This window comes from Poeciliopsis prolifica, unplaced genomic scaffold (assembly GCF_027474105.1).
Source record: "Poeciliopsis prolifica strain line A6 unplaced genomic scaffold, Auburn_PproV2 SCAFFOLD017, whole genome shotgun sequence".
In the NCBI taxonomy this organism is placed as follows: domain Eukaryota; kingdom Metazoa; phylum Chordata; class Actinopteri; order Cyprinodontiformes; family Poeciliidae; genus Poeciliopsis; species Poeciliopsis prolifica.
This window is the reverse complement of record NW_026562392.1, coordinates 6,556,744-6,570,976: the sequence shown is the minus strand read 5'-3', so window position 1 is coordinate 6,570,976 and position 14,233 is coordinate 6,556,744. Positions and strand designations below refer to the sequence as shown.

The following is a 14,233-nucleotide window of genomic DNA, read 5'->3' as shown; positions in this document are numbered from 1 at the left end:
TCTGTGACGAAAAAAGATGTACGTTGACATAAAAAAGTTGAAATAATTTTAAGAAATGAGCGCTTGTCTGCTGTGTGAAAAAATCCCAAACAAACCATCTGTTTACTAACCTATATAAATACATATAATTCATATTTCAAAACCATAACTTCAACTGGAAATCAATGGGTCTGACCTCTTGGTTGGGTTTTTATTTAATAAACCTTTCAGGAGGCTCTGGAATTCCTGACTGGGACGATTTGGGAGAAACACTGGAAGAGATTAAATAAGTTAATGTAATATTTTATATACAGTTAGGCCCAAGATTAGTCCTACCTCCCGCAGATTTAGGTTCAAAGTAATATTTTTAATTTTACTAACATGCATCTTCTGACTGAAAGTAAGAATTTTGAGAGGCCCAGTTAGAGTCCAGATTCAAATCTGCTGGAAGGAGCTAAAGCTTATGGTGACAGCATGGAGGCCTTCCAATCAGAAAGAGTTCCCCCCAAAAAATAAATCAACAACAAAAAAGCAACTTTAAGGATATGACTGGTGTGATGGAAATAAAAATGTACCCTTTCAATATTGAGAGCACTTTGTGACCTGTCTTTATATTTGTTGAAATGTAAATGAAAAATAAAATAAAAATCTTGTTATTTCCAAAATAGATAGCCACTTTAAATAATTGTACATCTTTCCCAATTCATGTCAGAAATAAATTTCTTGGTTGAATAAAGCATTTCTATATCATACAAAGGGGCAGAATTGACATTAGCCTTAACTTTGAAGCTTAACTGTAGGTTCATGTGCTAGCTTGCATTTGATGCACAGCATATTTATTACCTTTCTGTCTTAGAGGTGGCGGTTCCTGATGCAAAATCATCTCTGTCAGTTCAGTGTGGTTATCAGAACAGAAAGGAGGTTTACCTGGAAAACAAGTAGTCAGTAACAAACCCCAAATCCAAAAAGGATTATGTAAGACATATAAAAAATACAAGTGCAAAGGTTGCAAATCCTGTAAAACCAAATATTATTTCAAAGTAACATGTTTTAGTAATCATATAATTTAAGAAATTGCAAAATTTTAAGAAAATAAAAGGTACTTCTGAAACTTATGGTAGCAGCACATCTCACAAAGTCCCTGATTTCAAGCAGTGATGTTTGTAACAGAATAAAGACTGGGTGTTTTCTTAGGCAGTGCCAGTTTAAGACCAATGCTCACATTTGTCCCAAATTGACTTCTGGGAATATTATTCAGATATTTTTATAGACTTGTGAACCTTTCCTCATCTCACATGTGAAGAATTTAGCCTAAGTTGCTAATTTTACAGCCAAACCTCATGCTAACCTGCTCCCAATCAACCTAATTAGTTGCCGAAATGCTCATCCACCTGTTAGTAATTTGTACCACTTATAAACTATGTGGTACAATCATTAACCTTCTGCAGGTTAATGATATAAATACCATCACATTTCCTCTTGTAGACGTACTGCTCCATCTGGAAGTCGAGGTTCCCCTGCCCTTACTATTTTAGGATTTCTTCAGCTGTTAGTTTCTGAATCACCTCAGCTGTTCTGAAAATGGTACAATTTTTTAATTTAAAAATGTTATAAGTTCACAGTATTCCACTGTAAATAAAATATAAGTTCATAAAGTGCGAAAATGTTCCCATTCCTTTTGGAAAATATTAAAATCAAATATTCAGTTCAGTTTCAAGACAAAGCAAACCACCAGAAGAGAAAATGTATCATACATATCTCATATTCATTAATTTTTACTTTTCAATATGTGAATGTGTTATTTTGTAAACGTGTGTGAGTGGGTACCAGTGTACATATAGTAGAGCACACAGCCGAGAGCCCAGAGATCAGATCTCCTACTGGTTTCTGATCCCTGCAAAACCTCTGGAGCACTGTAGGTTGAAGAACCTAGAAACATGCAACAGAATCATGCAGATACAGTTCGAAAAAGAACTGATATAGTGTTGCTTGCTGAATGCAAAATCCACAGTATAACATGTCCTCAGAAGTGAGAACATGCAAAATGTAATGTTTTCCACAATTTTTGTTCTTCTTCCTGCTCAATAAGAGCAATGTGAAGCTAGTTAAGTATCGCATTCCCCAAAATTAATTCTCTGCAATTTTTGTCATCCTTACAGTTTCATACAACTACAGTTCATAGTTGCATTTACTCAATTACATTTACAGTAACCTTCTGAACAAAAAAATATTACCTATAAGCGTAGATTCTATTCAACAAACTTTTACTTCTACTTGAGTAATATTATTTTCAAGTTACATCACTCTTATGCAAGCACGACTTCTGGCTTTTTTTTCCTCCTCAAGTTACTTCACTGGATAAGCTTGAACATGCACTTTTTAACCTAAAAAATCTGGACAAACACTTTACTTATTATTATGATGCCAAATAGTTGCATGATAATTATTTGCATGAATCATTAAGCAATGATCATTCATAAAGTTACAATTGTCTTACAGTGTCAGTAAGTCTGGTGATACATTAAAAAAAATTAAAAAGTAAATCTTGTTACGAAAAGAGATCACCTGCTCTAAATATGGCATCTTTCAGCTTTACAAAAAATATCTACAAGAGGTCATCATTGTCAAAAGCACCTATGTATTTTGTCACAAAACATAAAAATGAGGTGATTTGAGAATGTCGCACAGTAATGGTAAATACTATTGTTTTGCAGGAATTAAATATTTTTTTTCCTGCATACTTTGTACAGTCCAACTTGATCTAAAATTTTTGTAAAAAGTCTATATTAGCCCATGTCCTTCATTAATCATACATCAATGTTAAATTCTGACCTTGCACTCTTGCTCTTATGTCCTTGTCGTCTCCTTCCTCTGGGTCCTCAGATGCAGAAAGCGTTGTAAAAATGTCCTCCAGAGTCTCTCCTTCCGCCTTGGCCAGACAGAAGTTACTAAACTTCAAAATGCCGCTACCATCTAGAAGAACCTAAAGAAGAAAAAAAAGTCAAGAAACATTTATTATCAGTTTAAATACGTATCACGTTATAATGTTGGTTTTGGATGGAAATAAGTGCACATGCTAACCTTTGCTGGGGTGAAGTCTGACAGGATGATTCCCAATTCATGGATGTATCTTAATCCTTTGATTAAGTCCCATCCAAACCTTCTCACAATGTCTTCTGTCAGGTTTCCATCATGAGCGACAACAGACTCCAGGGAACCGCCTCGAAGGTAAAAGCATAGACATTAGTAAGTAAGTATAACAGAAAGGTAAGTACTTTCGTTCCATTTCATCTCCAATATTTAAAAAGTCCCATATTTATTTGGGAAGAAATGAGAAACTACAGACCTGTACAGAGCTCCACTATCACCCAGAGGTGTTTACTTGTCTCAAACCATTCATAAAAGCGCATAATATTTGGATGATTCAGATCCTGGCTCAGTCGTACCTTAAAGGAGAGAAATACACCTTGCACCAACAGAACCTTAAACATTTTTGCGCATTAATATATTTTTTTAGGGATTTATACTTGACTAACGCATTACTTTATGTCATTTAAATTGTCCATAAAATTAGCATTAGAAAAATAATTACAAATGGAATGACTAGGCATAGTTAAAATACATGGTTTGTGATCTCGGGTCTCTTGGTTTTGTCTGTGCAGATGATGGCAACGTAGCAGAGATTGCTCTTTCGTCTCCCTTTATAGACGACAAAGCTGCCATCGTTGTCAAGCTCCTCATAAAGGATGAAGTTCTCCATTTCCTCTGGAAAAAAACAAAAAACAAAACAAAGTACTTTCTAATCTCTCAGCTTAAAAATTGAGAGATTAGCAGAAAACTATTTACATCTGGTCTACCAGTTCTCTGAGTGGTTAAAAGTTTACAAACACTCCTTACTGGCATGAAATCCAATCAGTTTTCAGCTTTTAACGTTAAATTTGTATGAACTGATATTATTATTTGACAAACAAATATAAAAACAACAGGATGCAGAGGTTTGAGTCAATTGTGGAATTTCTCCACACAGTCAGTAGCAACACCTGCTGACACATATATCAGTAAAACTAAAACTGTGTCCTTTTAGTTGACTAAAACAGCTGACGTGGATATTATGTGACGTTTTCTTGTCAGGCGTTAACGGTTTGCGTGAAACACCAACGGTGAGCTTCTATGACACCGAATTCGCAGGTAACCGAACTCGACAAAAACCCTGACAAACACTAAAAAAAACCCTAATATATTAGCATTAGCCCTTTGCTAATTTAATGGTGACTATATTATTTCAGACTATGGTCGTGGAGCAGTCTATTATTTTCAACTGCCTTCAAACTTACCTCTTCAACAACCCCGCTGTTTGTCAGCGGAAGCCTGATGGACCACGAATTTCCGGCTGCAAGAGGGAGGTTTGTAATTATTTATCAAAATATTAGGGTTCACTTTGCTTGCTGTGGTTATGAAACGTGTATTCAGAAGCGTGTTTGCGTGGGCTGGACGTTTTGGTTTGGCACGATATTGAGGATAAACGTCTGTTTCATTAAAAACACTTGCATGATTTTGTTCCACACCCCCTGCGTGACTGGAATATTCCTGCGTTGCTAGGATGCCAGACTGGAGACAACAGACGAAGCAAGGGGAAGAATAAAAAAATGGAAAATGTTAGGGGTTTTATTTTTCCACAATTGTTTTGTTATTGTTTGTTTTGTTGTTGTTGTTGATTTTTTTCTTTTTTTTCTTTGGGTTTAGTGACATGTATCGTAAAACTGCGGCGATTATTTTAGTTAACAATCAGCGCGTGAGTATATTTATACACGCATGAAGGCACATGAGGAAGTCATGCTTTAGTAGGGAAACAAACACTGTGTGCTTATAGTGATAGCAAGTTTGCTCAAGGTAGTTACCAACCTGCACCAGGGGGCACCAGACTTCTTCCTGATCCGCTCCAGAATTCAAATAAGGCAACACAATGGCACTAGATAGAACACCTTCCTGTAGGTATATTTTATTCAACAAAATAAAAGCAGCCACTGTGTTTTGCCTCTGTGAAGCCAAAAAAGTTGTCTGATTTATCTAATTGAAGAATGGCATATTTCATTAAATAGAATTAAATAAATCAATAGTGATTTTCAAAGTACTTATATCTGTCTACCATATACAAAGGTCACATCAAGGCCTAACTCTCACAGGTCGAAATCAGAAATAAAATACATTGGCTCTTTAATATAATAAGGTAATATAACCTGGTTACAGATTCTGGTTGAAATATTCCTATAGTTACAAGCCTTTGGTTTGTTTTGTTTGTTGTTTTGTTTTGTTTTTTGGACAAACAAAAGTTAGCTTATCTCAAAAAACAACAACATTGCATGTCCTATTGCAGCAGGAGTTTTTATATTTGAAGAAACAGTAGCAGTAATTAAAATAAAAGAAAACAATTTGGCATTCAGATTGTTTCTAAAAGTCTGTTTTAGACAAAACTGTCAGACTGCAAAAATACGCAAAAATCTTTAAACGCTGCTCTTATGACGCCCATCTTTAACTGGCTCAAAGGCAAAGTTTATATGCCAACCACGTTGTCTGTCTGTCTGTGTCACTGTTAAATCAAGATAAACTGTCTTTCAAATTAGATCAGAAAACAAAATTAAAGTTGGATGTTTTAGGATGCAGTTTATTTTGAAAATTCTTAAACAGGAACTAACTCTTCGTTGCTTGGGGTTGACACGGCTCTGAACAGCGTGTTCAACAAGCGGCTCCTTACCTCTGCCAAACAAGTCATTGATATAAATATAAATATACATATAAAAAACTGAAAACAAGCTGCTAGGTGTGTAGAATATGAGTCGTTCTTACTTAGAACGATACATAGGGTTAGAACTTGCATCCATTGTTTAATATTCGTGGTGATACTTTAGTTCCAGTCAGTTCAGACTCGAGCATCTCGCCTCACTGGGCAGAATCCCCGCCGCTGAAGATAAAACGGAGCTACTTTCTCTCTTCTGGGAACTTTTACGCCTCAAAGCAGTAAGAAGCATTTCCTTATTTATTTATTTTTTCGATTGTGAAAGTAAATGTGAAAGTTTTCTGTTGTTGAGCCAAAGGACGAATACTTTGATGCAAAGTTTCGGAAACAGGAACTCATCGGCAAACCTCTAATCAGGATGTTACTCTGTGTCTTTGACCAGGGAAATCACGTTGATGTCCAGTAAAAAGTGTTACTCCAAGAATGGTTTCCGTGTAATGCGTAACCCTCTTTGAAGACATCCTGACGATTTCACCGAGATTATAAGTGAGCAACTTGTCAGGGGTTTCAGGAAAAGTTCTGGACATATTATGACATTTTAACTATGTTGGCTCAACACAGTTACATGAAACGATCATGGCACAAATCTGACCTAAATCTGTCTTTACTATGCAAATGAAAACGAGCAAAGGTGGATATTTATTCAAATCTAAATTTGCAAGCCAATCAAAAACAAAAGCAACCTGAAAGGACTATGTCCTTTGCAAGTAGTGCTATGGCAATATTCACCAAAGGTATTGTGATTGCATTTTTTGAGGCATAAATGGAGGATTATGTTGTAACTTCTCTTTTTTTAATGTTAAATTTAAAGTAAATCTCTTTGTCAGAATATCCATTGCACTTTTTGAGGTTGTCTTACAATAAAGACAACCTCAAAGCTATGCATATTTGGTATGGTTGATTTACAACCTACCCTTGAAAATGATTAACTTTGTCAGTTGATGATTTGTTTGTTATTTGCACTTATTGGGCTGCACAGCTGAAGCGGTGGCTCTCTCAGCCAATTCTAAGACGCTAAATAAGGTTCCAGCTAGTTTGCCAACTAAAGGCACATGATCTGTGGACGCTTCACATGCTGTCAGCAGTACTCTGACACACAGCAGGGCTCACAGTCTCCTCTGTGTCTGCAGAGAGCGTTCACACGACCTGGACTGGAATCCAAACACGTAACCTGAAGGTCAGATTAAACACAGACTGACCGGGTGTTATGATTGGACATTGTCACCAACTTATTGTAAACATGCACACAGCCAAACCTTGTGTATTCAAAGACCAGTGGCTCGGTATTTGTGTGATATCAAAAATGTGCAACTTTTCACCCACAACCAGAGAGAATGCTGCTGCAAAAAGCTCTAAAACATGTACGCTTTTACAGCAAATGTAACGGAAAGAAAGAAGAGGATCTATTAGTCAGATTCAAATGACTTTAGAGGAGCAGCAGCTACGTTTCAATACAGCACATTTGACTCAGTATTCCAGCATTTTACATGTATTGGCTTGTAATTGCTCCGCTGCTGTTCTGCTCACTCACTGAAGCGTTGTAGATTGCGTAGATAGCAGTGAGGGACCATGTTGATTCTTCCACTTTTTTTATCTGTTTGGTCTTGTTTTTCTGAAGAGATCAATCGCAGCGAACTGTGTCATGCCGCTTCAAAATTACATGGATGAAGAATTGGATTTATACTTTTGAGGAGAAACTAGAAGCTGCTGAATTTCTTGTGTTACAGTTCATGACCTGAGCTAAAAAAAATCCCCACGTTTTAGGAACGGTTGGGAAAATGTAGGCTGTTGTAAGTTGACCCAAAAGTAGCATTTTGGTCTCATTTTGCACAGGCACAACATCTCAGTACCTCACAGTTTCCTTCAGTTGTTTATATATAACATCACTTCTTCCTTTTTGAAGTACAGGTCCGGTTACTGGAGCTAATAAGCAGGTTGCTATTAAAACAGCTGAACAATATTTCCAAAGCACCTCACTTTCATTTTTGATTAGTGCCATGGCCAAAAAGTCTTGTACTTCATCAAGAAATGAGTGGAGGAGTTTGAAAAAAAGGATATTTTGACCCCTTTTATCACGTGATTTGGTGAATTTTAAAATCTATCAACCATCTTCCCTTATCTCCTTTTTTTTTATTTATTTATTTTTTTACTTGTGCTTTCTTCCTGTAAAGACTGTTTCCCTATGAGTAATGGTGGCAGTTATGTTTCGTCTGGCAAGACAAGCTAGCCAAATTTGAGCGTGTAAGGGGAAAACAAAAGGCTTGTTGCCATGCATTTTTTGAGAGGCCTCAGTGAGCGCAGCTGAACGAAACACATCAGAGACACTGAATGGACACGAAGGGCAGACGAGATTTTCTCCTTTTTGTTTATGTTCCTTTTATCTCCGACCAGTCTCCGTCTGTAATTTGCATCACCGTGCACACACAGATTCAAACATTCTCCGCTGATGCAATCGGCTTATTAACACAGAGCAGGTCTGTTTGGCAACATTTCTCAATGTCAGGAAACAGAGCTTAGCAGAGAGACATTTATGTAGTTTGTGTGCCATGTTTTCTTTTTCGTGCTGTTTGTTCTAACCACGGGTCACCTGAAGTTGAGAGGAGCCCTTGATAACACGAACATCGATACATGCGTAGTTGTCCAAAGCACTCCCTATGAGCTCTGAAACATGAGCTCATAACCACCAGCTGCTGCTGAAAACGAGCTGGTTCTTTCAAATTTATTCTTAATTGCATGTTAGTTTATTGCTATGAGTAATGTAATAATCACCGCCCTTTCTTAAGAAAGATGCTCGACACATTCCTTTCACATTGTTGTCAGCGTAAACTGTTGCATCCTACTGTGACGAATCGCAGGAAGCTTTGGTGGAATATTTGGTTGGCTTTCATATGTGACCTACTGGCATTCACTCTCAGAATGCCGATAGTGTATCTTTCCTGATAAATGGACTTTTGTGAGGGTTGATATTTGTAAACTGTGTTGCTATCTTGAAAATAAGAGATTTTAGATCTCAATGAGGTTTTTGTATCTGGTTAAGTAGACGTTATTGTTGTTATTATAGCCTTCATACTTATACTTGATACATTTGGTGTCACCAACTCCAGTCTTGGAGCGCTACTGTCTTGCCACTATTACACGTGTTGGATGCTTCATTACCAGACCTCTGCAGAACTTAGTGGCGTGCTGAGGAAGTAACTCGGCCATTTAGAGCAGGAATGTACTTAAAAATTGTAACATGGTCTTTCAAAGACTGAAGAACCTTGTGATATAAAGTGCTGAGATGCCGTAAATTTATATTTATGGTGTCAATATCTTGATGACAGAAAGTGGGAGGATTGTGGAAAATATTTGTTCACCACATCCAATGTTGTCGTTGCAATAAAATTAAACCATTATACAGCAATTATGTGTCATCCTGATAATGACAAAATGCTCGTATATAATTGCAGACTTTTGTGCGGGTCCCATTTCCATTTTTGTTTTACACACTCTGTCTCTGCCGTGGTGTTGACAGTGATAGTGCATGAGGGAGTGTATTTGTTGTTTACATGAGCTGTTAATGGACTCCTAAGACTTCTACAGGGTAAAAAAAAAACCTCACTTCAGAATGCCTTAAATGCATGTCAGAATATGTCAATGGAAGCTGGACATTGATGAATAAATGAGGCCTTGCAAAGTGTTAAAACTACACAGAGTTTTGCGAAGAATTAAAATGAAGCAGGACGGCTATGAAAAGCATAATTTAAAAAAAAAGTTTTCTTTCATTCTTTTTATCTTGTTCAGAGGAGGAAAACCGCCTGAAAACCATATTGCTTGATGGAGAAGTAACTCATAGACGTGAAAACTACTGTGATGTGGTATGCATTAAACAGAATAAGATATTCAGTTCTGGCTGTCTTGTTACACAGGATCCAGTCATGTTTGCTGTTTGTAAACCTACCGCTGTTCACACCTGGAAACGTATAAAGCTCCAACCACTGATAAGGTGGTGAGACTCTGTGGTAGCTCTGAAAGACAGCTGTCACATGAACAACAGAGACTTTGCTACACTCCTACTAATGTCTACCTTTCTAGTTACACAATCCATGTTTCCTTTGCCTCTTGTTAAGGTCAAATCGAGCATTTGCACACTGTAATTTGGCTTGTTTCTTTTGGCTGTAGAGGCCTTTCTGCCCATTCACTGTGAATAATGGCACTGTCTTACCAGCCATCATCTTCATGTAAACAGTGTTTGGACAGTTCCATCATGTCTCCGCATGCATATAATTGTTTCAACAGATGAACGCTGCACCTTCAGGCATCCAGAAATTGTTCCCAAGGATGGACCAGACTTGTGCAGCTCCACAATTCTCCTCAGATTACTTTTGACTTTCCTGTCGTGTCAAACAGGAAAGCAGTGTGTTCCAGGTGTGGCCTTAAAGTGTATCATAAATACAGGTGTGTCTCCAATTATCTCAAATGTGTCAGTTGACCTCTTAGACATTTCCAAAGCTAAGACATCATCTTCTGGGCTTTCTTTCATTCCTTAAAAAGGCAGAAAATCATACTGTTTGTAGACTTCAGATTGTGAAGACATATTCTGGCATTTTATTTCTTTCATTATTTGTGGCCTTTTGATCGTCTAAATAATTTTGGTCATTCCAGCTGACCTAAATCCAAAGAAATTTGGTCTTTAGCATTAGACAGTGAGGGAAAGAGGTGTCTGGGCATTTTTATTTGGTGTACACATGTAAACTTCTGATTTCAAATGTACATTTCACAGTCAACCCACTGATATTCATTAGATGTCAATCACCCCTGTGCCATTATCAGCTCTCCATTATAGCTTGTCTGGTCACAGACGGCTCAATGGGATATCGATTGGACCCATTGATCACAAAGTGAATAATGGTGAATAGGGAGGTTCCTTAGTTGACCTTCAAATCACAGGTTCACATTGTGTAAAATAACTGTATTTTTCAAGTTAAATGTATTTGTGGTTCTATTTAATACAAAATTAAGATGAATGCATAAACCTGGTTGATAAAAGAGAAGTGCCCTTTGCTGTACCTATCTTTTTTTTTAAATTTATTTATTTAAAGAAGATGACTGAAAATTTCTCCCCAGAAGACAAAACAGACTCCATCAATCACTTCAGCTTAGAGGCCAGATTTGCCCCATTTTAGGATTTCACCATTCACAGGGCTGCAAGTAGCCCTTGGGGCAAAATTTTATTACCCCAGTATCAAAGATACATAAGAAGGACATCTGCTGTTTTACTCAGCTTCCAACAAGTACAACCGGAAGTTGCCTTTGTCTCGGGTAGCTCTGTGTTTCCTGCTTTTAGACTTCACTTCTGTGACATTTTATCAGTTGTAGGATGTCGGCACAATTCTGTCGTCAAACCTCTTGATCGAGTTTTTCATTGACATACCAGCTCATTGTTCAACTGTTATCGCTGAGGACTTTAATCAGTGTTGCATGATCTGCTTTTGAAAGTTTTGAGATCTCCTGGAGCAAGGACACATCTGATCTCTTTAAAGAGTGCTGCTATAGCCTGTTGTATTGACTGTTGGGGGTGGGTGCTTAACACCACACAGGCTAATGGTATAAACCTTTTAGCCAGGCTGATTGTTTGACCGATAAGAGCCTGTTCTCATACAGAAGTTAATTGGTACTTTAATGTTAAAACAAAGGAAGGTTGCTCAACCAGAACGTCCTGATTATCAGATGATAAATTGTCACCATTGTGTTGTCCATGTTTTTATGGGTTTTCATGTTGTGTTCTTTTCACATTATTTTCCCTACTGTACATATTATATCATTAACTTAGAACTCTTATTTAAAGGCTTTGATCATTGGGACACTGATAATACACAAGAACAGATCACACCACTCCACACATCCTGTACCACTGTGTGTTTGCTCTGTTTGACGATATTCATTTAGCATGTTGTGCTGACCTCACAGCTCAGAGTTCACATTGAAAAGGATTTGTGTGCTGAAACTCACTTTGGTTTCTGTATGTGACACAACATGACAGCGTTTCCTGTGGGCCTCGTCACATCTTCATTTGCAGGGTAAGGGATCTTATGTTGTGAAAATAGGTTTACTTTTGGTTTCTGTGCTTCTTAAGATCTCATGGTCTGATAAAGTGCCAGGTGGGAAACTTAAAGAGCACAGAAGGGAACCTGATAAGTTCAGAAGGGAGCACAATAAGTTCAACAGAATTACCAACTAAAGTTTGGGTGGTGCGTTTCTATTTTTTTATTTTTTTTTGAGGAACTGAAAATGAATATTTGTGGTTTGTCAAACTGTGCAATTTGTTAGGGCTACAGTAATGAGTAGCGGAGCTACAGAAAGCGTTACTGATCACATTACTAATTGACGACTTGGACAAAATATCTTGTTGAGAGTCTTTAGGTACAATCAGAAATTTAATGACTAGAGCTAGAACCGGATAAATTAATACTACTCACCACTTTACCTTACTAAAGTTTTCAATCATATTTTAAGTTGACATTTTTTTCATTGCTGTTTGATTCAAAGGTAGAAATCCCTGATAGGAGCTGTGCTGCTTTAGAAAGGAAAGGTTATAGACTTGGCTTTGTAAACACAGATTTTTGCAAAACTGGAAAAAAATTTTTTACCTTGTCAGTTATGAACATATCCTAAAAACAAGACAATAAAAAGTTGTATTCTTACACATAAAAATAGCATCTTGTTCTACACTTAGTATTGTATTTTCTAGCTCTACTGCCACACTATAATGTGGAGTTTCCTTTAAAACTCCACCCAACCATGATGTTGTGTAGAGATATTATGGTCATACCATTTAAGATCCTGGTATTGTTGAATGGATAATTGTTTGGCCAGAAAATCAGTCACAAATGGGCTGTATAGCAGTGGCACACCCTTCATTTGCTTTACCTTTTAACAGTTCAGTAACTTTGAAAGAAAACAGTAGATTTATAAAACACTGTCCTACAAACCTGTTTTTGGTTCTGATCTAAAGAAGCTGGTAACTTTCTTGTGTTTTGTATGATATGTTGCCATGAGCAACAGTGTTTGGGCTTTTGGATATTGTTTGCGCCTAAATAATGAAAACTGACCTAATTCCGCTTTCCACTATGATCTATGTTCTCACTCAATATGTCTCCAAGGAAACTAGGATGGAACAGGAAAACCTGTCAGACATACAAGCATAGTTGTAGATTAATATTTGCAGGGAATGATAGTGATAGTGCGATCCTTTAAGGGTGGAGAGTGTGAATGGTTGGTATGAATAAAAACAGTTTCTCTTTGGCATAGGATGAAAGCTTACTGCACGGTATTTGATTTCTGTTTTACTTTAAATTTGTCTTAACTTGGTCGCCAAGTTTCCTTTTTAGAGAACAATGATTTCGAAAGGTTAATCAGCAACAGGTGAGGACATTCTTTACATCAGAAGTAAAAATGGGGAGTGACGATCACCCTGTCTGTATTAATGAGCATGTTGTGCAAGAAATGTTTTCAGTTCAAAATGCAAAAAATAAAATTTGTCACTGTTTAAAATATCTTTTTCACATCTACTTACATTACCGGTTTCAGGAGAGGTGATGATGTTTTTATCTCATTCGTAGACATGTCATATATTGTACTGCTCCCAACAAAGAAACTCAAATATTTTATTTGTCGTGGCTGTGATTATTTTATAAATGATTAGACAAATTGTCTAGTCAACAATTTTAGAAAGTGAAATCTTGTCTATAATTATTTGCCCTTTGACTGTGTGTTCAGTTTATGTGACAGTTGCAGATTAGTGTGTCTATAAATACCTTGTCCACGTCTACATATCGGCATCGCCAATAATTATTAGCCATTGTCTAACCAGGCTTTGATGGGGGGGAAAACAGCTTCTTGCTTCTTGGTAGTAAGTACATTTACAACTGGCATATGTAAACAAATAGTTTGTTTCAAATGATGTTTTGTGAAACTTTTCTGCAACAATTCCTTTAAGGTGTAGAAGAACAATCATATATTGAAGTGAGTTTGTTAAAAGGGAGGAAATCCTCAGTGGTGGAAATGCTAACAGCAAGTCAGACATGCACAATTTTAGTTAATTTTAGGAACTTTAAACAACTGAAATTAAAAATGTTTCTACCATGTGATGCAAAACTTTATTAACAAATGTTAAATGTCTACATTTTCACAAAGACTTTTTGGGTTGTTCTTAACACAGCTGAATGTTTGTGCTACACGCTAAGCTAACATTGTTTGAAGATGTCGGGTGTATAAAAGGTTGTAACTGGAACGACAGCATTGGAATAGTTAATTCACATGCTTTTCTTTAAGTGTTTTGGAAATTATCCTGTCAGACTCATATTCAGCAGATGAAGTGGATTGATCTGGCAGTTTTATAACTCGTAGGAAAAACAGATGTTTTCTGGCTGAGACACACTGAAATTCTGAGTTTGGGCATAAATTCCCTCTCCATTATTT

The 14,233-nt window shown here is 36.9% G+C and overlaps 1 protein-coding gene across 4 annotated transcripts in view; it reads right to left on the bottom strand.

The window, feature by feature from the left end:
• The window catches only part of ulk4 (unc-51 like kinase 4), a 78,001-nt gene extending 73,101 nt beyond the window's left edge, over positions 1-4,900 (bottom strand). For 2 of the 4 annotated variants that reach the window (XM_055042305.1, XM_055042307.1), the window contains exons 1-8: positions 4,314-4,390; positions 3,602-3,744; positions 3,326-3,425; positions 3,061-3,200; positions 2,812-2,962; positions 1,807-1,908; positions 823-906; positions 176-251 (exon numbers count right to left, since the gene is read on the bottom strand). In XM_055042305.1, the coding sequence (XP_054898280.1) occupies positions 176-251; positions 823-906; positions 1,807-1,908; positions 2,812-2,962; positions 3,061-3,200; positions 3,326-3,425; positions 3,602-3,739 (791 nt within the window). In that variant the 5' untranslated portion in view covers positions 3,740-3,744; positions 4,314-4,390. Of the gene's footprint in view, positions 1-175; positions 252-822; positions 907-1,806; positions 1,909-2,811; positions 2,963-3,060; positions 3,201-3,325; positions 3,426-3,571; positions 3,745-4,313; positions 4,391-4,881 lie in introns of those variants that run through there. The other 2 variants (XM_055042306.1, XM_055042310.1) reach the window with 2 other exon arrangements.
• Positions 4,901-14,233: the final 9,333 nt, after the last annotated feature.